Source organism: Lissotriton vulgaris, unplaced genomic scaffold (genome assembly GCF_964263255.1).
Source record: "Lissotriton vulgaris unplaced genomic scaffold, aLisVul1.2 SCAFFOLD_2736, whole genome shotgun sequence".
Classification (NCBI taxonomy): domain Eukaryota; kingdom Metazoa; phylum Chordata; class Amphibia; order Caudata; family Salamandridae; genus Lissotriton; species Lissotriton vulgaris.
Genome location: NW_028242521.1, coordinates 226,785 through 244,294, shown reverse-complemented (window position 1 = coordinate 244,294; position 17,510 = coordinate 226,785). Strand labels below are relative to the sequence as shown.

The 17,510-nt window shown below is 41.7% G+C and overlaps 1 protein-coding gene across 1 annotated transcript in view; it reads right to left on the bottom strand.

Moving 5' to 3' along the window:
• Window positions 1-437: 437 nt before the first annotated feature.
• Window positions 438-17,510, bottom strand: part of LOC147668938 (uncharacterized) — a 178,595-nt gene continuing 161,522 nt past the window's right edge. The window contains exon 4 of the mRNA XM_086948334.1: window positions 438-1,722. Within this exon, the coding sequence (XP_086804460.1) occupies window positions 1,049-1,722 (674 nt within the window). The 3' untranslated portion in view covers window positions 438-1,048. The remainder of the gene's footprint in view (window positions 1,723-17,510) is intronic.

Genomic DNA, 17,510 nt, shown 5'->3' with positions numbered 1-17,510 from the left:
AGCCTTTGCTAATAGGAAAAGGAGCAGCTATCTGCCCTTATTATAAATAGTATAGGGAAATTCCCTCACTATTATTGATTCCAGGGGGTATTACGTCATTGCCCTGAAGAAAGTCCAGCACCCTCTAGGTGGTTAAGCGGACTGAACTATGTTGGCACTAGGGTCCTAGGACCATAATATCCCAAACGACCCTATTTTCTCTATTTTAATATTCCTGGCAGATCCAAGAATAAAGGGAAACTGGGATTTACCTGTGGATTTGTAATCTTTATTCCCCCTGGCCAAATACTTCTCAAAGAGCTCCCTGAAATTAGGTTGAGCCCAACCTGACTTTTAGGCGTCAGGGTGATTCTATGATGAAGAAAACACCACTAGGGTGTGTGAGGGTATATAAAATAAAAGCACTTGCCTCCTTTCCCAATTCCTAGTGGCGTACCATTCGTAGCTCCACATAGAGATTTCCCATCGCGGTTTGATCAGGATCCACCCAAAACATTAATCGTGGAATAGATTAAGAGATCAAGGGAGTACTTCTTGTGAATACGTGTTATAACATGGGAGGGTGTACTCCCTCTTTTGAGTTCCTCTCGGCCCTTCTGGTATCAAGAGAGTCTCTCTCGCTTACCCTTGTCTATCATGCTTAATTGTTGACTGCATTCTATGCCATCCTCTGATAGCGGAAAGAGCGTAGCAGAGACCTAGGCAGATGCAGGCAGTGGGTTTTTGTCTCTTGCAGTGACGCAATCCAATACTTGTGGGGGTGAGCCATTAATGCCCACTGCAGGCGGCAATATGGTTTATGGCTATAGAGATGTAATCAGAGAAATGTTTAAAATCTTTGAACTGTTCATTGAGATGTTTCTTAGCAGAGTTATATTAAACTAAGGGGAACCAAAAGCCACACTGGAAATGTTTTGTATTGGCCGCTCTTCGGTGACGTCAAGTTACAAACATGTACATAGTGCTCCAACCAAACTGGTGATTGGATTTAACACTGGGCAGAAAAGAACAGCTAAAGTATTTTCCTCAAACAGCTTTTCTTTGATCTTTATATGTGTGAGGAGAATCTGTTTTGATTATGTGTTCGCAGGTGTTTACTAAGATGCCCCTTTTGACTAAAGCTTTTCTCACATTCCATACATTGGTATGGCCTTTCACCCAGGTGTATTCTTAGGTGTCTATTGAGAACTCCCTTCTGACTGAAGCTTTTTTTACATGTACTGCAGCAATACGGTCTCTCTCCTGTATGTGTTCTCTTGTGTATGATGAGAGTACCTGCTGTGCTGAAGCTTTTCCTACATTCAGCACACTGGTACGGTCTGGCTGCCACGTGCGCTAGCTTGGGTTTCATCAAATGATCCTTTTTACCGCCACTTCCCTCCCTTTCAATGCAGGAGTATGAAGCAGAGTGCTGCTGCAGACTAGGCTGAAATGACAAAAGCGACGAAGGACTCTGTGCAGTCGTCCACTCATTAAATGTTTCTGATCTCACAACGGTTATACTTTCTGGATATGAACTGAAAAAACCTTCGCCTGGACATGTGTTAGAATATTCTTGTTCTTGAGAAGTTCCATACAATAGCTTGTTAGTATGGCTTGTTTCCTTCAGAGGGCTACAAAACACCTTGGCGTTGCTTTTTCCTAATGCCGTTTTGAATGATGTTTTTCCTGCACATTTTTCAGGCTTCTCCAGTTTGCTTCTTTTGTTAACGGCTCCACCACCTGCTGAATTAACACAAGTGTCAAATTACAACTGATCCAAATGCAAGAAACAGCTTCTTATAGTTAAATAATTGCAATAAATGTATTAGTTGAATAGCAAAGGTTTAAAAGCGGTTTAGTTGTGATGCTGTCAAAGCCGAAGCAGGACCTCACTCTGATGGGAATGAAAACTCATACAACAGTTTGCACTAGAAATGAAAATACAACTGGTGCTTGAAACACCACACTTTTTCACTACACATATTTCACCAGGTAAATCAGTGTCATGTGAGCAGGGAAAATACCAAAGGTCCGAATGTTGCAGCTTGGGAGAGGGGAAACATTCAGATCGATGCCATTTTAACCCACTCCGAGGTGGGGAATTAAAAATGCATATGTAAACAAGCATTTGTAATGCATTAGGTCTTGCATTTGCGCGAGTTAGAGCTATTGGTAGTGCAAATGACTGTCTTTTATCTATGTGTTTTGGACAAAGACTTTGAAGAACACAGGAAAGATTGGCCTTTTTGGAAACTTTGAGGACTGGTGAAAGTCAGAAACTGCAGCTGTGTGTTTTCCTGCGGAGGAGGATGTTGTGCAAAAAAGGGACAGCAGCCATGAGACGGCAGAGAGACAAAGATATGGAGACAGGCTGGAGAGGAGAGATAAAATATTAAGAATAAAGAAGAGAAAAGGAGGAGTGCACAAGGGCAACATTCAGAACAGAAAGAAAAGGAAAATTAAATTGGGGTTGAGAAAAGGAGGGTAGGATGTAGGAGAGAGATTATAGGATGAGGAAGAAGTAGGGAAGAGAGAAAAAATGGGAAAATACAAGCATTTGCAATGCAATAGGTCTCGCATTAGGAAAGTTTGAGCAATTGGTATTGTAAATGACACATTTCTTTTTTATGTGTTGGTTTTGAAAATAGCGAAATTAATAGCTTTATCATTTACAATGCCAAAACTTTTAACTTTCGCAAATGTGACACCTATAGCATTTGTAATGCAATATGTGTTGTATTCACATGACTTAGATGTATTGATATTACAAATAACAATTGCTTTTAATTTTTTTTAAATAATTAATACTTAAATAAAAGTTATTGTAATTTATAACTGCAATAGCTTAAACTTTTGTAGATAACTTTTGTGAAGATTATGTTCAGTGTATTTTATTGGGACGAAAATCCAAGAACAGAAGTGAAATATTAACATCTTTTTGTGACGTTTGTAATAAAGCTTGAAACATTGAGAGAACATATTTGAACCAGTTGTTTTTGAATGGTTGCACAGATTGATGCTGTGTTGGTGGTCAGTGATGCTGTGGTAGCGCATAGTGATGTTGTGGTGCCCCTGAGTGATGCTGTGGTGATGCTGAGTGTTGCTGTGGTGATGCGATAGAGTATAATTATGTGGCGTGTAACTATGTGGCACTGAGTAGTATTGAGTGTATGTTGCATTGAGGGCAGTGTAATTGTGTGGCGTGTAATTATGTGGCACTGAGTGGTATTTGGAGGTATGTTGAGTTGAGCGCGGTGTAATTATGTGGCGTGTAATTATGTGGCACTGAGTGGAATTTGGAGTGTATGTTGCATTGAGTGCATCAGACTATACATGAAGAAGGCTCAGTTCACAATTTCAAGAAGTTATGAAGGCTTGTTTTACCCATGAGAACAAGCTTCCAATGACTCAGTAACATACCTTTTGGAGATCTAAGTAAAACAGACAGTAAAGAGGCACACTCACCCAAATTTTAAATGTGTTTACATGTAACATTCAGGGGTAGCGATGTGTGTTCCAATACTGTAACACAGCAGCAGCTCACTAATATTACTGCAAATAATCTGTGACCATTTTCCATTTCTCATAAGCGAGGTACCGTTATGATGTTAAAAAAAGTATGGATTTTGCGTGAAAAACAAAACATTTCTCTGCAAAATGTTCGTAATAGACTCATATATCACCCAGATTACAAATAAATAAAAGGGGACTGGTATTTTGAATAATATGTGCAAGAATTATTCAGGGTCACCAGGGCAAGACCTGGCTCTATCAAGGGCCCCCTGAACTGCTAGGGCCATGGGGCAGAGTCCACTTTGCCCATGCCTTAAAAGGTGCCGCACCACACCAAGAGGCAATGCTAATATTATGGCTACTCCCACAAGACGCAGTACTCCGGTTTATGAAAGGACTATGGCAGTTTGAGACTAGATGATGTGTCTCGGGTTTCAATATATCAGTCCCACCCTCGATCCCTCAAATAGAAAATAAAACAAGCATTGGAAATGCAATAGGTCTCGCATTTGTTGGAGCTGGAGCTATTGGCATTGTAAATGGCAATGTTTTGCACTTTGCAATAGGTCTTGTATTTGTTGGAGCTATTCACATTGTAAATGGCAATGTTTTTCATTTATCCTTGGGGTTTTATATAGAGCGAACTTAACAGCCTCAGTTGTGAACTTCGATTCATCAAAGTTTTCTGAGCCCTGAAATTTGCACAAGTAAAGTGCTAACAGTATAAATATGGGCACTGTTTAATAAATAGAAACCACTGCAATACAACAGCAAAGGTGACCGAGTGACTGCTTCTGGGTTGACGAAGTTGCTTACAGTCACTGCCAGTTAAAGCTAGCAGGCCTGCTACTATGAGTTTATCCAACTTAATGCTATGTTTTCTTATGTTATGCTATGCTATGCTATGTTATGCTATGCTATGCAATGGTATGGTTTGTTACCTTTTGTTATGCTATGCTATATTTTGTTATGCTATTCTTTGTTTTGTTGTGCTATGTTTTGTTTTGTTGTGCTATGCTGTTTTGTTGTGCTATGCTTTGTAATGCTTTCTATGTTTTGTTATGCTATGCTTTGTTGTGTTTTATTATGCTATGCTTTGTTTTGCTATGCTATGCTTTGTTATGCTGTGCTATGTTTTGTTATGCTATGCTATATGTTTTGTTTTGTTATACTATGCTTTGCAATGCTATGTTTTGTTTTGCTATGTTTTGTTATGCTATGCTTTGTTTTTTATGCTATGCTATGTTTTGTTATGTGATGCTATGTGTTGTTTTGTTATGCTATGTTTGGTTATCCTATGCTTTGTTTTGTTTTGCGATCCTATGCTTTGTTCTGTTATGCTATGTTGTGTTTTGTTATGCTATGCTTTGTTATGCTATGTTTTGCTATGCTAAGTTATGCTATGCTATGCGTTGTTGTGTTTTATGATACTATGCTTTGTTTTGCTATGCTTTGTTTTATTTGGCTATGTTTTGTTATGCTATACTTTGATATGCTGCGCTTTGTTTTGTTATGCTATGCTTTGCAATGCTATGTTTTGTTATGCTATGTTTTGTTAAGTTATGCTTGTTATGTTATGCTATGTTTTGTTCTGCTATGTTTTGTTGTGTTTTGTTATGCTATGCTATGTTTTGTTTTGCTATGCTTTGTTATGTTATGCTATGCTTTGTTATGCTATGTTTTGTTATGCTATGTTTTGTTGTGTTTTTATGCTATGTTGTGTTTTGCTATGCTATGTTTTGTTATGCTATGCTTTGGTTTGTTATGCTATGCTATATTTTGCTATCCTATGCTTTGTTTTGTTATGCTATGTTTTGTTATGCTATGCTTTGTTTTGCTATGCTATGTTTTGTTGTGCTATGTTTTGTTATGCTATGCTTTCTTATGCTATGCTTTCTTATGCTACGTTTTGTTATGCTATGCTTTGTTGTGTTTGGTATGCTATGCTATATGTTTTTGTTATGTTATGCTATGTTTTGTTTTGCTATGTTTTGTTGTGTTGTATTGTGTTATGCTATGCTATGCTATGTTTTGCTGTGTTTGGTATGCTATGCTATGTTTTGCTATACTATGATATGTTTTGTTTTGCTATGCCATGCTTTCCTATGTTTTGTTGTGTTTTTTTATGCTATGCTATTTGTTGTTGTGTTTTGCTATGCTGTGTGTTGTGTTTTGTTATGCTATGCTTTGTTATGCTATGCTATGTATTGTTTTGCTATCCTATGGTTTGTGTTGTTATGCTATGTTTTGTTATGCTATGCTATGTTTTGTTGTGTTTGCTATGCTATGGTTTGTTATGCTATGCTGTTTTGTTGTGTTTTATTATGCTATGCTTTGTGTTGCTATGTTTTGTTATGCTATGGTTTGCTTTGTTATGCTATGTTTAGTTATGCTATGATGTGTTTTGTTATACTATGCTATGTTTTGCTATGCTTTGAAATGTTTTGTTATACTATGTTTTGCTATGCTATGTTTTGTTGTCTTTTGTTATGGTATGCTTTGTTTTGTTATGCTATGTTTTGTTATGCTGTGCTATGATATGTTTTGTTATGCTATGCTAACCTTTGTTGTGTTTTGTTATGCTATGCTGTTTTGTTATGCTGTGCTTTGCTATGCTGTTCTGTTGTGTTTTGTTATGCTATGCTTTGTTGTGTTATGTTATGCTTTGTTACGCTATGCTGTGTTTTGTTGTGTTGTGCTATGCTTTGCTTTATTTTGTTATGTTATGCTGTTTTGTTATGCTATGCCTTGTTATGCTAGGTTTTGTTTTGTTATGCTATGTTTTGTTGTGTTTTGTTATGCTGCGTTTTGTTATGCTATGCTATGTTTTGTTATGCTTTGCTTTATTTTGTTATGCTATGCTTTATTTTGTTATGCTGTGCTATGCTTTGTTATGCTGTTCTGTTTTGTTGTGTTCTGTTATGCTATGCTTTGTTCTGTTTTGTTATGCTATGTTATGTTTTGTTGTGTTTTGTTATGCTAAGCTATGCTTTGTTGTGTTGTGTTTTGCTATGCTATATTTTGTTATGTTATGTGTTGTTGCGTTTTGTTTTGCTATGTTTTGTTGTGTTATGCTATGGTTTGCTTTATTTTGTTATGCTATGCTATGTTTGGGTATGTTTTGTTTTGTTATGCTATGCATTATGTTATGCTATGTTTTGTTCTGCTATGTTTTGTTGTGTTGTGTTATGCTGTGCTATGTTTTGTTTTGCTATGCTTTGCTATGTTTTGTTTTGCTATGTTTTGTTATGCTATGCTTTGTTGTGTTATGCTATGCTTTGCTTTGCTTTATTTTGTTATGCTGTGCTATGTTTTGTTATGCTATGCTTTGTTGTGTTTTGTAATGATATGCCATGCTATGCTTTGTTATTCTATCTTTTGTTTTGCTATGTTGTTGTGTTTTGTTGTGTTATGCTATGCTGTCCTGCTATGTTTTGTTATGATATGTTTCGTTATGCTATGCTATGTTTTGTTATGCTATGCCTTGTTGTGTTATGCCATGCTTTGCTTTATTTTGTTATGCTATGTTTTGGTATGCTATGCTATGTTTTGTTGTGTTTTGTTAGGATATGCCATGCTACGCTTTGTTAGGCTAGGTTTTGTTTTGTTATGCTATGCTTTGTTTTGCTATGCTATTTTTGTTTTGCTATGCTATGTTTTGCTATCCTGGTGTGTGGTTGTGTGTGTGGTTTTGTGTGTGGGGGGTTGTGTGGTTTGGGGTTGTGTGTGTGTGTGGGTTGTGTGTGTGGGGGGGTTGTGTGTGTGGGGTTTTGTGTGTGTGTGGGGGGATTGCATGTGTGGGGTTGTGTGTGTGGTTGTGTGTGTAGGGGGTGTGTGTGTAGGGGTTGTGTGTGTAGGGGTTGTGTGTGGAGGGGGTTGTGTGTGGAGGGGGTTGTGTGTGGAGGGGGTTGTGTGTTTGGGGGGGTGAACCTGGAATAATGGAGAGCTCTGTGGCAGGTAGGGGGGGGGGGGAGTTTGCTGCTTAAAGAAAGTGGCTTCACTTGTGTACTCGCTGGTAATTGATGAACTGCACGAAATGGTTTTACTGCAAGCAGTACACGCACATTCACAAAAACTGTTAGAGTGCTCAAACAAACGCACTGTAAAAGAACACACAGACATACATATTTTGGAACCTGGTTACATCAAACGGAGTGACCACAATGCCCTCAACATAAATCAGAAGCTCAAAAGAAAATGGTCCAAGTTGCGGGACTTGCAGGCAAAATGTGAGATTTGTGGTGTGAGGTACTATGGAACACACATATTATGCCTTCGTTTTCAGCCGCCCCACCTCTCCCTTCGCCACTTCTTCCTTTGTTCACTGAAGCGCTTTGAAGCCATTAGAAGGTGCAGGGGGGAAGGGGGGGGGGGATGCGGGTGCACCGTGTCTGTCCGTCCGCGTGAGTTTCTGGGGCATCCGCGCAGGAGGGGGGGTGGTCTTTGAGCAGTGAGCGGATGGAAGCTGATTTAACAGATTGATTCCAGTAATTAAATGGACTTGGAAGAGAATTCCTTGCGCATCTCATTACGCATAAAGTCATGTGACCTAGTTTGCAGCTTGTCCAGTCTGGTGTGACGCGCGGAGTTTGGGTTCTGTTGAGCCTGTTTGTGAGCTGATTACGTTCATAAAGTACATTTTACCGACTGTAGCGCTAAGACGCCGTCCGATGAGAGATGCTTTATTCGTAAATTGCATCGTTCATAAAGTGTTACAAAGGGCATGTCCAAGCAGTTCATGTTGCCCCACACTGGAGAAGAACAATTTCAGGATATTGTCACACAAGAATGTGAGAGAGAGATAAATCAAGTGTGAGAGAGCAGAAAGGAGTGGCGCTAGGCTGCGGCCTCAACAAGCTGTCGGCATTGCTGTGTGGTGGGGCGGGGGATCGCATTCCTTTGAAGTCTGATGGGTGGGGGGTCGGAGGAGCGGATTCCTTTGAAGTCTGATGCAGAGGCTCAGACAAATGGTGTGGGTGTGCGACGTGCATGCGCCTGGCTCACATGAACTGTACCTAATCCGCAGTTTGGGTACACTTTTGAAAGCCTTACTATAATCTCGCCAAACAAACATTGCTAAAGCAATGCCTGAGGCTCGACCTAAAAAAAGTTCTACAATATCTATATTGCCATGGTAACATGAGTTAAAGTATGTCAGTGTAAACATTTGAAATGGTAGAACATTTCCTAAAACTATAGGACTATTGTACAAACCCAAAAATCGTGCCTTTAATCATTGCCCGATTGTTCTGGAACATCTCGACTAACGTGCTTTGATTCTGGCACTTCCTGAGTGCCAGAGACTGGCAGCATCGCAGTTGTATTTATGTCTCTGGGAAACAAAAGTCTGGCCTTTTGGAGTGCACCGAGCCACGCACGCGGACGTTCCATCTCTTGCAATCGGGTCAGACTTAAAGGCCACCTGAAGCGAGCAGCCGAGCGTGCGCGCGCACTGATCTCGTCGAATGCGCCCCTAATTTCGATTCAAATACATTGCCACGAATAATGTACTTGCAAACTGCTTTCTTATGCCTATCCAAATCCCGATGCCGTTTAAAATTAACAACTGGCAAAATGAAAATGCATGTGTATTTAGGAGTTTAAGGGATTCCGCTCCTGCTCAGAAGCCACGGCAGTGGCAGCTTCCTGTCGACGGTTCAGGCGGCTGGATCTCCCTCGGAGACTTCCCATCATTTTGGTTACATTTTTCCGCTCCGATTCAGCGTCTTCGGGGCTTTTTACGAGTAACTGACCCTGCCTAATCCATCTTTCAGGTAGGCGGGCGGAAAAGATATGTAATTAGTGGTCGGCGGGGAGGGGCAGAGAAGGGAAAAACAGCGCGAGAGGAGAGAACATGGAAATTGGTGGAGAGCGAAGTACAGAAACCAAGAAAAAGAGTACGTACGGAGAAGACAGACACCGAGCAAAGATGTGAAAAGGAGAGTACAAGAGGGAATCTAGGCTAGGTTGGAAGGAAAAAGAAGTAAAGTGACGGAACAGCAGATGCAGACAAAGTGAGTGGAATCGGAGGGGAGACAAGGTTTAGAGATGGGCAGAGAGAACTGCAGGACGAGCACTGAAGAGGATAGAAATAACAAGCTCTCGTCATTGCGTGGCGGGGGAGCGGATTTCTTTGAAGTCTGATGGGGGGGGGGGGGGGGGGGGCGGATCCATTTGAAGTCTGATGCCGAGGCTCAGACAAATGGTGCGCGATGAAAGGCGAGTGAGCATATGGAGAGTGAGGGGGTGTGCAGCCTGGTGACCTGAATGCATGTGGCAGAGGCGGAGTGTGGGACACGCGCATGAAGTGTCTGGTAGCAAATGGCAGCTGTTCACGATGCGTGTGGTTGTGCTCACATGCACTGTAACCCATCCGCAGTGTAGGTACACTTTTGAAAGCCTTACTATATTTCCGCCAGCATCCCTAACGGGATTGCTTAGGCGAGACCTAAAAAAGGGAGGGCAAACTGTTACGAAGCCAATATGTCTTCTATTCAGCACAAATGGCTTTGCTTATGTTTTTAGCGATTCTGTACAGCATCCAAAATGCTGTGAAGCGTGACTAAGAAACCCACACAATCTGGATTGGCAAATAAAAAATAAGTAGCACTATAGTGGGAGGAGCATCACAAAGGAGGTGGATGGGCAAACATCACAAAGGATATGGGTGGGGGAAGCATTATAATGGGCATAGCAGGGGTAAACAACATGTAGGGCGTGGAAGGTAGGAAGAAACTTGTAAGGGCCATAAATGCAAAACGAAGGTCTAGCAAGAACACTGCTCTGCACCCACCTCTCCCCAGATAAATAGGAAACTGTTTCAGACTCAAAGCGTTTCGTGTACAGACCTAAATGGGGGGGGGGGGATTCTTCTCCAGCATCAAAACATTCAGACTGAGGACACCACTGATTTCAAACCAGGCCTACGATCAAGCCACCTCGTGTATTCAAAGCACCAAGCCCAATGCACTGTATCAAACACGGACATATCAGCTTCACCTCTAGACGTGTTATTCATGACAATAGAGACCTCCCTCTCAATAAAGGTCCACGATAAAGGGGTGATGCATTAACTCAATGTCTGGAGCTGGTCAGGCACACAGGAGTTAAGCAATGAGTGTAATCGAGGAGAAGCCGAATGCATTAAGGCTGGAGATGAAATATGTCACAAAACTTAATCGCAACGCTCTGCAACCGTGCTTACAAAGCATTTACCTGTAAAGGAAGACAAGCTGCGGATGAGCTTCCTGTGCAGGGGACAAGAGTTTGAGCCGGGGAGGCTACACAACATTTCCAAACTACAGGGAGGTCATGTAGTAATGTAGGACTAAAAACAAAATACATAGAAAGAGCACAGACGGGAGTTCTCCCAGGAGATCAGAGCCATTCCTTGGCCTGGGCAGCTGGCTTCGAGAGCATGGAAAGCACAGATAGCAGTGCCCCCTGCTCTGAGGCAGGTTGCAGCCCAACACTTCCTGCCCTGTCCGCCTGGCTCCCGTGATCTGCTGGAGCCCCATGATTGATTGGGAGGGAATGATAGTGCAGAGACAGTAAAACAGAGGAGTGGGAAATACATATGCATGAGCTGCTGCATCATAGCTGATAAATCAGTCAATGCCTTCGTGTTCTGGGCCTCAGACGAATTACAGAGCCATCATCACTGTAAAGGCCTCGGCAAAAGCACCATCCACGGCAGACGTTATTAGCCTTTCATTGTTCGAGATATCATTGCAGTTGAGATAACTCAGATTTATGAGTCCCTTGATTAATCCCATATCCGTTCCCCAACTTGTGCTTTAACTCGGCTTTAGTGCAAGAAAAGCACAGTCGAACGCCAGAATGTTGTCACGCAAAGCTTGCAACAACTGAATTATTCAGGTTTACGGTTCCATCAACCTGAATTATAAATATAGAAAAACAATCAATGGCGTCTAACCTGGTCTTTATTCGATGGCGTCTGCCGCTGGGGTCGCCTATGACTATAGTATCAGCATAATTTCTGTTTAGGTTTAACACAAGCCTTCCTGCCTTTCAATCACCAACATCATGTGTACAGGCGAAATACACAACGTTGAAAGCGATATCAGCGCAGCGCTCATGAAACGGCGCTGCGCTGGTAAAGAGATACTATGTACAAAGCTATAGAGCGGGGAGGGAGAGTCTAAAAAGATAAGGATTGTGAGCTGCGTGTGGCCCGTTGTAAAAGTGCCATAGCGCGCTGCAAAAAAATAAATAAATACAGTTTCTACAAATGCAAAGCGAGGCGGACATAAACCATGTGTGGTGCTTAGGCATGGGAAACACAAGATTAAGAAAAAGTAGTCCCAAAAGGAAAACAGAACCACAAAAGCAGACGAAAACTGGAGTTAGGCGATGCTGCTTCCGGAATCAACGGGAGTGACGAATCGGATGGACAGCCAATAATACCCCGCTTAGAAAAGCAATGCCAGAGTTTACTAATGGCAAGCGGCAGGAGAAACTACCCTGCAATAGGCGGAGTTTCACCCCTGATACAGATTACGTGATGTCTTGGAGAGACACTGCATGCAAGCTGCCTAGGCGAGACCTAAAAACACCTAGAAAATATGAGTTACTCTTATTTACTTGGTGCATTATCACCCTAAATGAAGAGCCGCAATAGGTGCATAAATAATTCTGATAACGTCAGTGATGAAAGTGCAACGCACTGCTCCCTTCACATGTACAGGCCAAATCATGGGTGTCCACTGCATTTATTCAGGGAGTGAAAGCATGAATTCCTTTGCAGAAATGATTCTAATGTTTCTAGACTGTAATCCACAAGAAAACAAACCATATATAAAACTGTTAATGACTCTAAAAATTAGCAATTTTTGGACAAATTACAAATGAGACGGATTTGCGACCTATATACAAAATCATTAGACATCAATGCAGCGATTCGCTGAAAATTGTAATTTTATTGAATTGAGGGCCAGATGTATGACCAGCTTGTGCATGGGCAAACAGGTTAGCGACCCGTTTGCGCATTCAAAAACCTACATGGCCGATGTACTAACACTATTTTGCGACTATCTATTAGGAAGGGGCGTTCCCTTCCTAATAGCAACTTACAAGCCATGTATGAATGTTTTGCAACTGCAATTGCGGTCGCAAAACACTTGCAATTTACCGCACTCTTCGAGAGGGTGGTAATGCAGTCGCAAATGGGAAGGGGTCTCCAGGGGACCACTTCCCCTTTGTGACTGGCTCTAAAAATATTTTTTGAGGGAAGGCAGTGGTCCCAGGGACCACTACCTGCCATTAAAAAAATGAAACAAAAATGTTTCTTTTTTTTTTATATGCATCCCGTTTTCCTTTAATGCAGCCCGTTTTCCTTTAAGGAAAACGGGCTGCATTAAAAAAAAATGCTTTATTGAAAAGCAGTTCCAGACATGGAGGTCTGCTGAGACCAGCAGGCCGCCATCCCCGGAGAGGGCCAGCCATTCCCAAAGGGGTCGCAAATTACGAGGGGCTCATTAATATTCATGAGCCTAGCATTTTGCGACCCCATTGGGAATCGCTAACAGTGTATCTGACACTGTTGTACATTGGCTTTTGCGGCTCGGAAATTGCGACTCGCAAAAGCCAATGGCCTCACATCTGGCCCCAAAAGCCTAAAGCAAACGCACTGAACTAGTTCACCGGAAATTAGGACGATTATTAAAAGTACTTCAATAATTCTCACAGAGACATGAATACCGGAAATTAGGACGATTAATAAAAGTACTTCAATAATTCCCACAGAGACATGAATACATGTTATGTTAACAGAGCTAAAAGCTGCTTTCGATAACACTAATGCAGTCACAAATAGGAACGTTCAACAGTGTCCCAGATACTGTTTGCAATCCCAAATGGGGTCGCAAATTGCCTACCTCATTAATATTCATGAGGCAGGTGCAATTTGCGACCCCATGGGAATGGCTAGCAGTACCAGGGATGGTGGTCTGCTGGGGTCAGTAGACCACCATGTCTGTGACTGCTTTTTAAATAAAGCAGGTTTTTTTTTAATGCAGATTGTTTTCCTCAAAGGAAAACGTGATGAATTTAAAAAGGAAAAATGTAAAGATTCTGTTTCATTTTTTTAAGAGTAGGAAATCGTCCATGGGACCACTCCCTGCCCTTAAAAAATATTTTTGCATTCATTCACAAAGGGTAAGGGGTCCCCTGGGGGCCCCTTCCTGTCTGAGCAGCTTACCACCTACTTGATTGAAGTAGGTGGTAAACTGAGTGTTTTGCAACCGCAATTGCGGTTGCAAAACAATGGTACATACCATTGGGACGCGCTATCAGGTAGGGACGCCCCTTCCTAATAGCGAGTCACAAACAATATTTTGCCAGTTGGTAATAAGTTACCAAATGGCAAAATAGGGTTGTACATGGGTCAGCCCTATTTTACGGTCGCAAACGGGCCGATTTCACGTTTGCGATTGCAAAAAATGGTTGTACATCTGGCACTTAGAAATGTTTAGCTTTAAAAAAAATAAAAAATAAAAAGATATTGTTAATCCAAAGAGCAAATTGATGATGTTTCTTGGCTATCTGAGATAAGCTTATCAAACCTCAGTATCGAATAAAATAAAACTTTATTCGGATAAGGGAACTTATCCATAAAAGTACAGACAAGTCAAATCAATTGTACAGAATAAAAAGCAATTTTTTCCTTTTTAAAAAGACAACAAATTCCTAAGATTAGTACAGATAAAACGAAATAAAATAGGAACTAAATTAATACGTTTTAAAAAAAAGAATTCTATCCTTAGAACACAAAGAAGAAAGGATACTAAACACAATATGATTTCTAAAACTTATTACACAATAGTGTAATCAATACTTTAAATGTAAAATTAATCATAATCTTTTCGGAATTTAATGCATGATTTTAAAAAACAAAGTATAGGGACAATTGAGAACTCAGTGTCCAAACATTGTAGGGCTTGGAGCGCCAGGCGGCATTGGCGCAATCCCATGAATTTTACTAGTGGTAAAATCCAATTTCTCCTTGGGTGGTCATAGAGGCTGCAAAAGAACATTACATGGAGAAGCGATTGCTCTGACTGCCCATCACAAGGACAGGTGGATAGGTTTGCGGACCAATCATTGGTCTTGGGGAAAGTCACTAAGCGGTGGAAAATACTGAAACGAAACCGGGTCAGCAAGTATTTGTCGTAATATGTTAATGTTGTTAGCAGTAAATAAGGCTGAATCCCCCAAGAGCTTTGTACTGCTAAGAGGTGAACGTTTGTCGGCTTAGAAGTCTCTCTTGCCATTCGAAGCTCACGCAGATGGGATAAACATACGTTTTTCAGGGTGGCTCGTGATATGCTCACGATAGTTTCGGGATGGGTAAAATAGGACTCTAAATTTGGAAACATAATCCAGCCATGAAATGCTCTTCCATCTTTCTAGGGCGAGGCAGTCGATAATCAGAGAGCGAGTAAGCTTACATTCGTCTGTATGCCATATACGCTGCCAGAGTAGGATCGGTTGGATGGCAATGATGTTGGATATATAGTCCATACCTAGTTCCACGTGGCAGCCGTAGATTGGGGAGCTTTTGGGGACCGCTAAAAGATACCTTAGAAAACAGTTTTCCACCTTTTGAATGCATGTGGTGGCAGTAAAACCCCATATTCCTGCTCCATATAAAGCTACTGAAGAGCATTTAGCGTGGTAAATCTGGAGCAGTTCGCGTGCCGGACGCTTGCCTACGTTCCGGGCAAACGTTGACAGGGCCGTTACTGTTCTAAGGAATGACAGTTTCCTGGTTTGAATGGCTGGTCGCCAGTTTTGCTTATTATCGATCAGAATTCCCAGGTAGGGGTATGTTTTTGTGCAGTCTAACTTGGTGTTGTTTATATATATACCCTTTGTGTGACTAGTGGCTTTCCCAACATGCATAATGAAGGTTTTCTTATTATTAACCTTTAGATCTAGGCTTTCCATGAATAGGCAATATCTATTGACCTGCAATTGTAGTTGGCAGGGAGTCCGCGCCATTATGACAGCGTCGTCTGCATAAAGCAGAGCTGGAATAGGACGACGGCCAATCATGGGGAGATCCTGACTGCCCTCTAGCATTGCCACCTCCAGGCCATTAGTGTACAGGTTAAAAAGGAAGGGAGCCAGCACGCAGCCCTGTCTGACTCCCTTCACCACGTCAAAAGACCTGGTCAAGTCCCCCCCGTACCATAGCGAACTTTGGCTGATGCCCCTGAGTAAAGGTCTTGCATGAAGCGGATTAAAGGGGGGTCTACGCCTATTTTAATGAGGATATTCCAAAACTTGCAATGAGACACACAGTCGAACGCTGCCGACAGGTCGACGTATGCCAGATGGAGTTTACCCCTCTTCGCCCCCACATATTTACCCGCTAGTAGGGACAAATTTAGTGGTTGTTTCAGCGTCCCCATACCCTCACGAAATCCGTACTGTAGATCTGACAGTATTTGACTTTCAGCTGCCCAGCTACGAAGTTTTTGGAGGACTAACCGCCCTGCAACCTTACCAGTTGCATCTAATAAAGAAATGGGTCGATAACAAGCTGGATCATTTCGATCCCCTTTCTTGAAAATTGGGAGGAGGATTGAGGATTTCCATGAGGTAATTGGGCCTGTTTCACTAACTGCATCAAAGACCCTAGTAAGGATAGGGGACCACAAATCCAAATTATGTCTATATATATCAAGAGGAACCCCATCAGGGCCAGGGGCTTTCCCACATTTCGATAACTTTAATGCAGTAACTACCTCCTCGTGGGAGAAGCTGAGGTTGCTACCATCTCGAGGTACCTGTATGGGTGCAGCTGTTCCCCCAAAAATGGCTGAAAAGTGGGTGACCTGCGCGCACTCATCCACTGCCACCTCAATTCTAGGGTTCAAATTATAATTTGTTAAGAAGGGAGTTTGAACTGTACGCCAAAATGTGGTTGAGTCCCTTACAAGGCAGCTTTTGTGCAGTGTCTCCCATAGGGTTTTTTAATCTCTAGCTTACACCGCTTTAGGGACTGAGTATACTCCCTTCTAAGACGGACAATTTCTGATTTATTTCTAATGCTGCGACGGAGTGCTTTCTTCAGAGACGAATAGGCTCTCCTAGTGTCAGCATTGAACCAGCCCTTTTTTGGTTTCTTTTTTCCCTTTGATTTACTTATTAGTTCATCATTAATTGTTTTAGTAATGGTCAGGAAACTATCTATAATTTTATCAGGGGGAGAGTCAGCATTGAGGCAAGTTTCTATTTGTGGTAGAGTGCGACTAAGAACTCTACCTGCAACGGGATCCACGGTTTCCCACTTTACGGTGAAACCATTTAATTTACCCATGCTCAGTGCATCTTGGGTTAGTAGGGAGGGTGAGTTAGCCAGTTTACAGTAGTCAGGCACTATGATAGTCATAGAGTTTGGAAAATGATCACTGTTTGGGTTTGTGACCTTCAGAAAGCAACCTATTTGGTCTGTCAAGACTTGAGAAACTAGGATAAAGTCAATCAAGGAGGAATGGCCTCTTCCACTAAATGTTGGAGAAAATGCTACTGGGGGAACAACAAGCTCATTTGCAAACCCAAGTTCTAATGTCACTAGGATTTCCATTAAACGGAGGCCTAAACTGGAATGCGGAAAATGAGTTCGATTTAAGCCCCCCTCATCCACCCAACCACATTTTTTGGAGCCACTATCCTTACAGAGACTAACATTAAAGTCCCCTCCCCAGATAAGTTTAAATTGTTTGTTCCTTATTTTTTTCCGTTCTACCTGTAGGAGACGGAGGATTTCCTCCAAGACAGGGAGTATGCCTTCGGTCCGTAGGTTATTATAAAAATTTACTACGTAGTAAGCCGCTTTTATATTTAGTGTTAATTTCAATATTTGGAAGTTTGACGCACTCACTACAACCTGTATGCTACTGATAGGGAGATCGTTAGCGATATAGGTTGCTAAACCACCTTTTGATCTGCCTGAAGTTGAGGGTTGGGCAGGAGAAATAAAAGTTTTA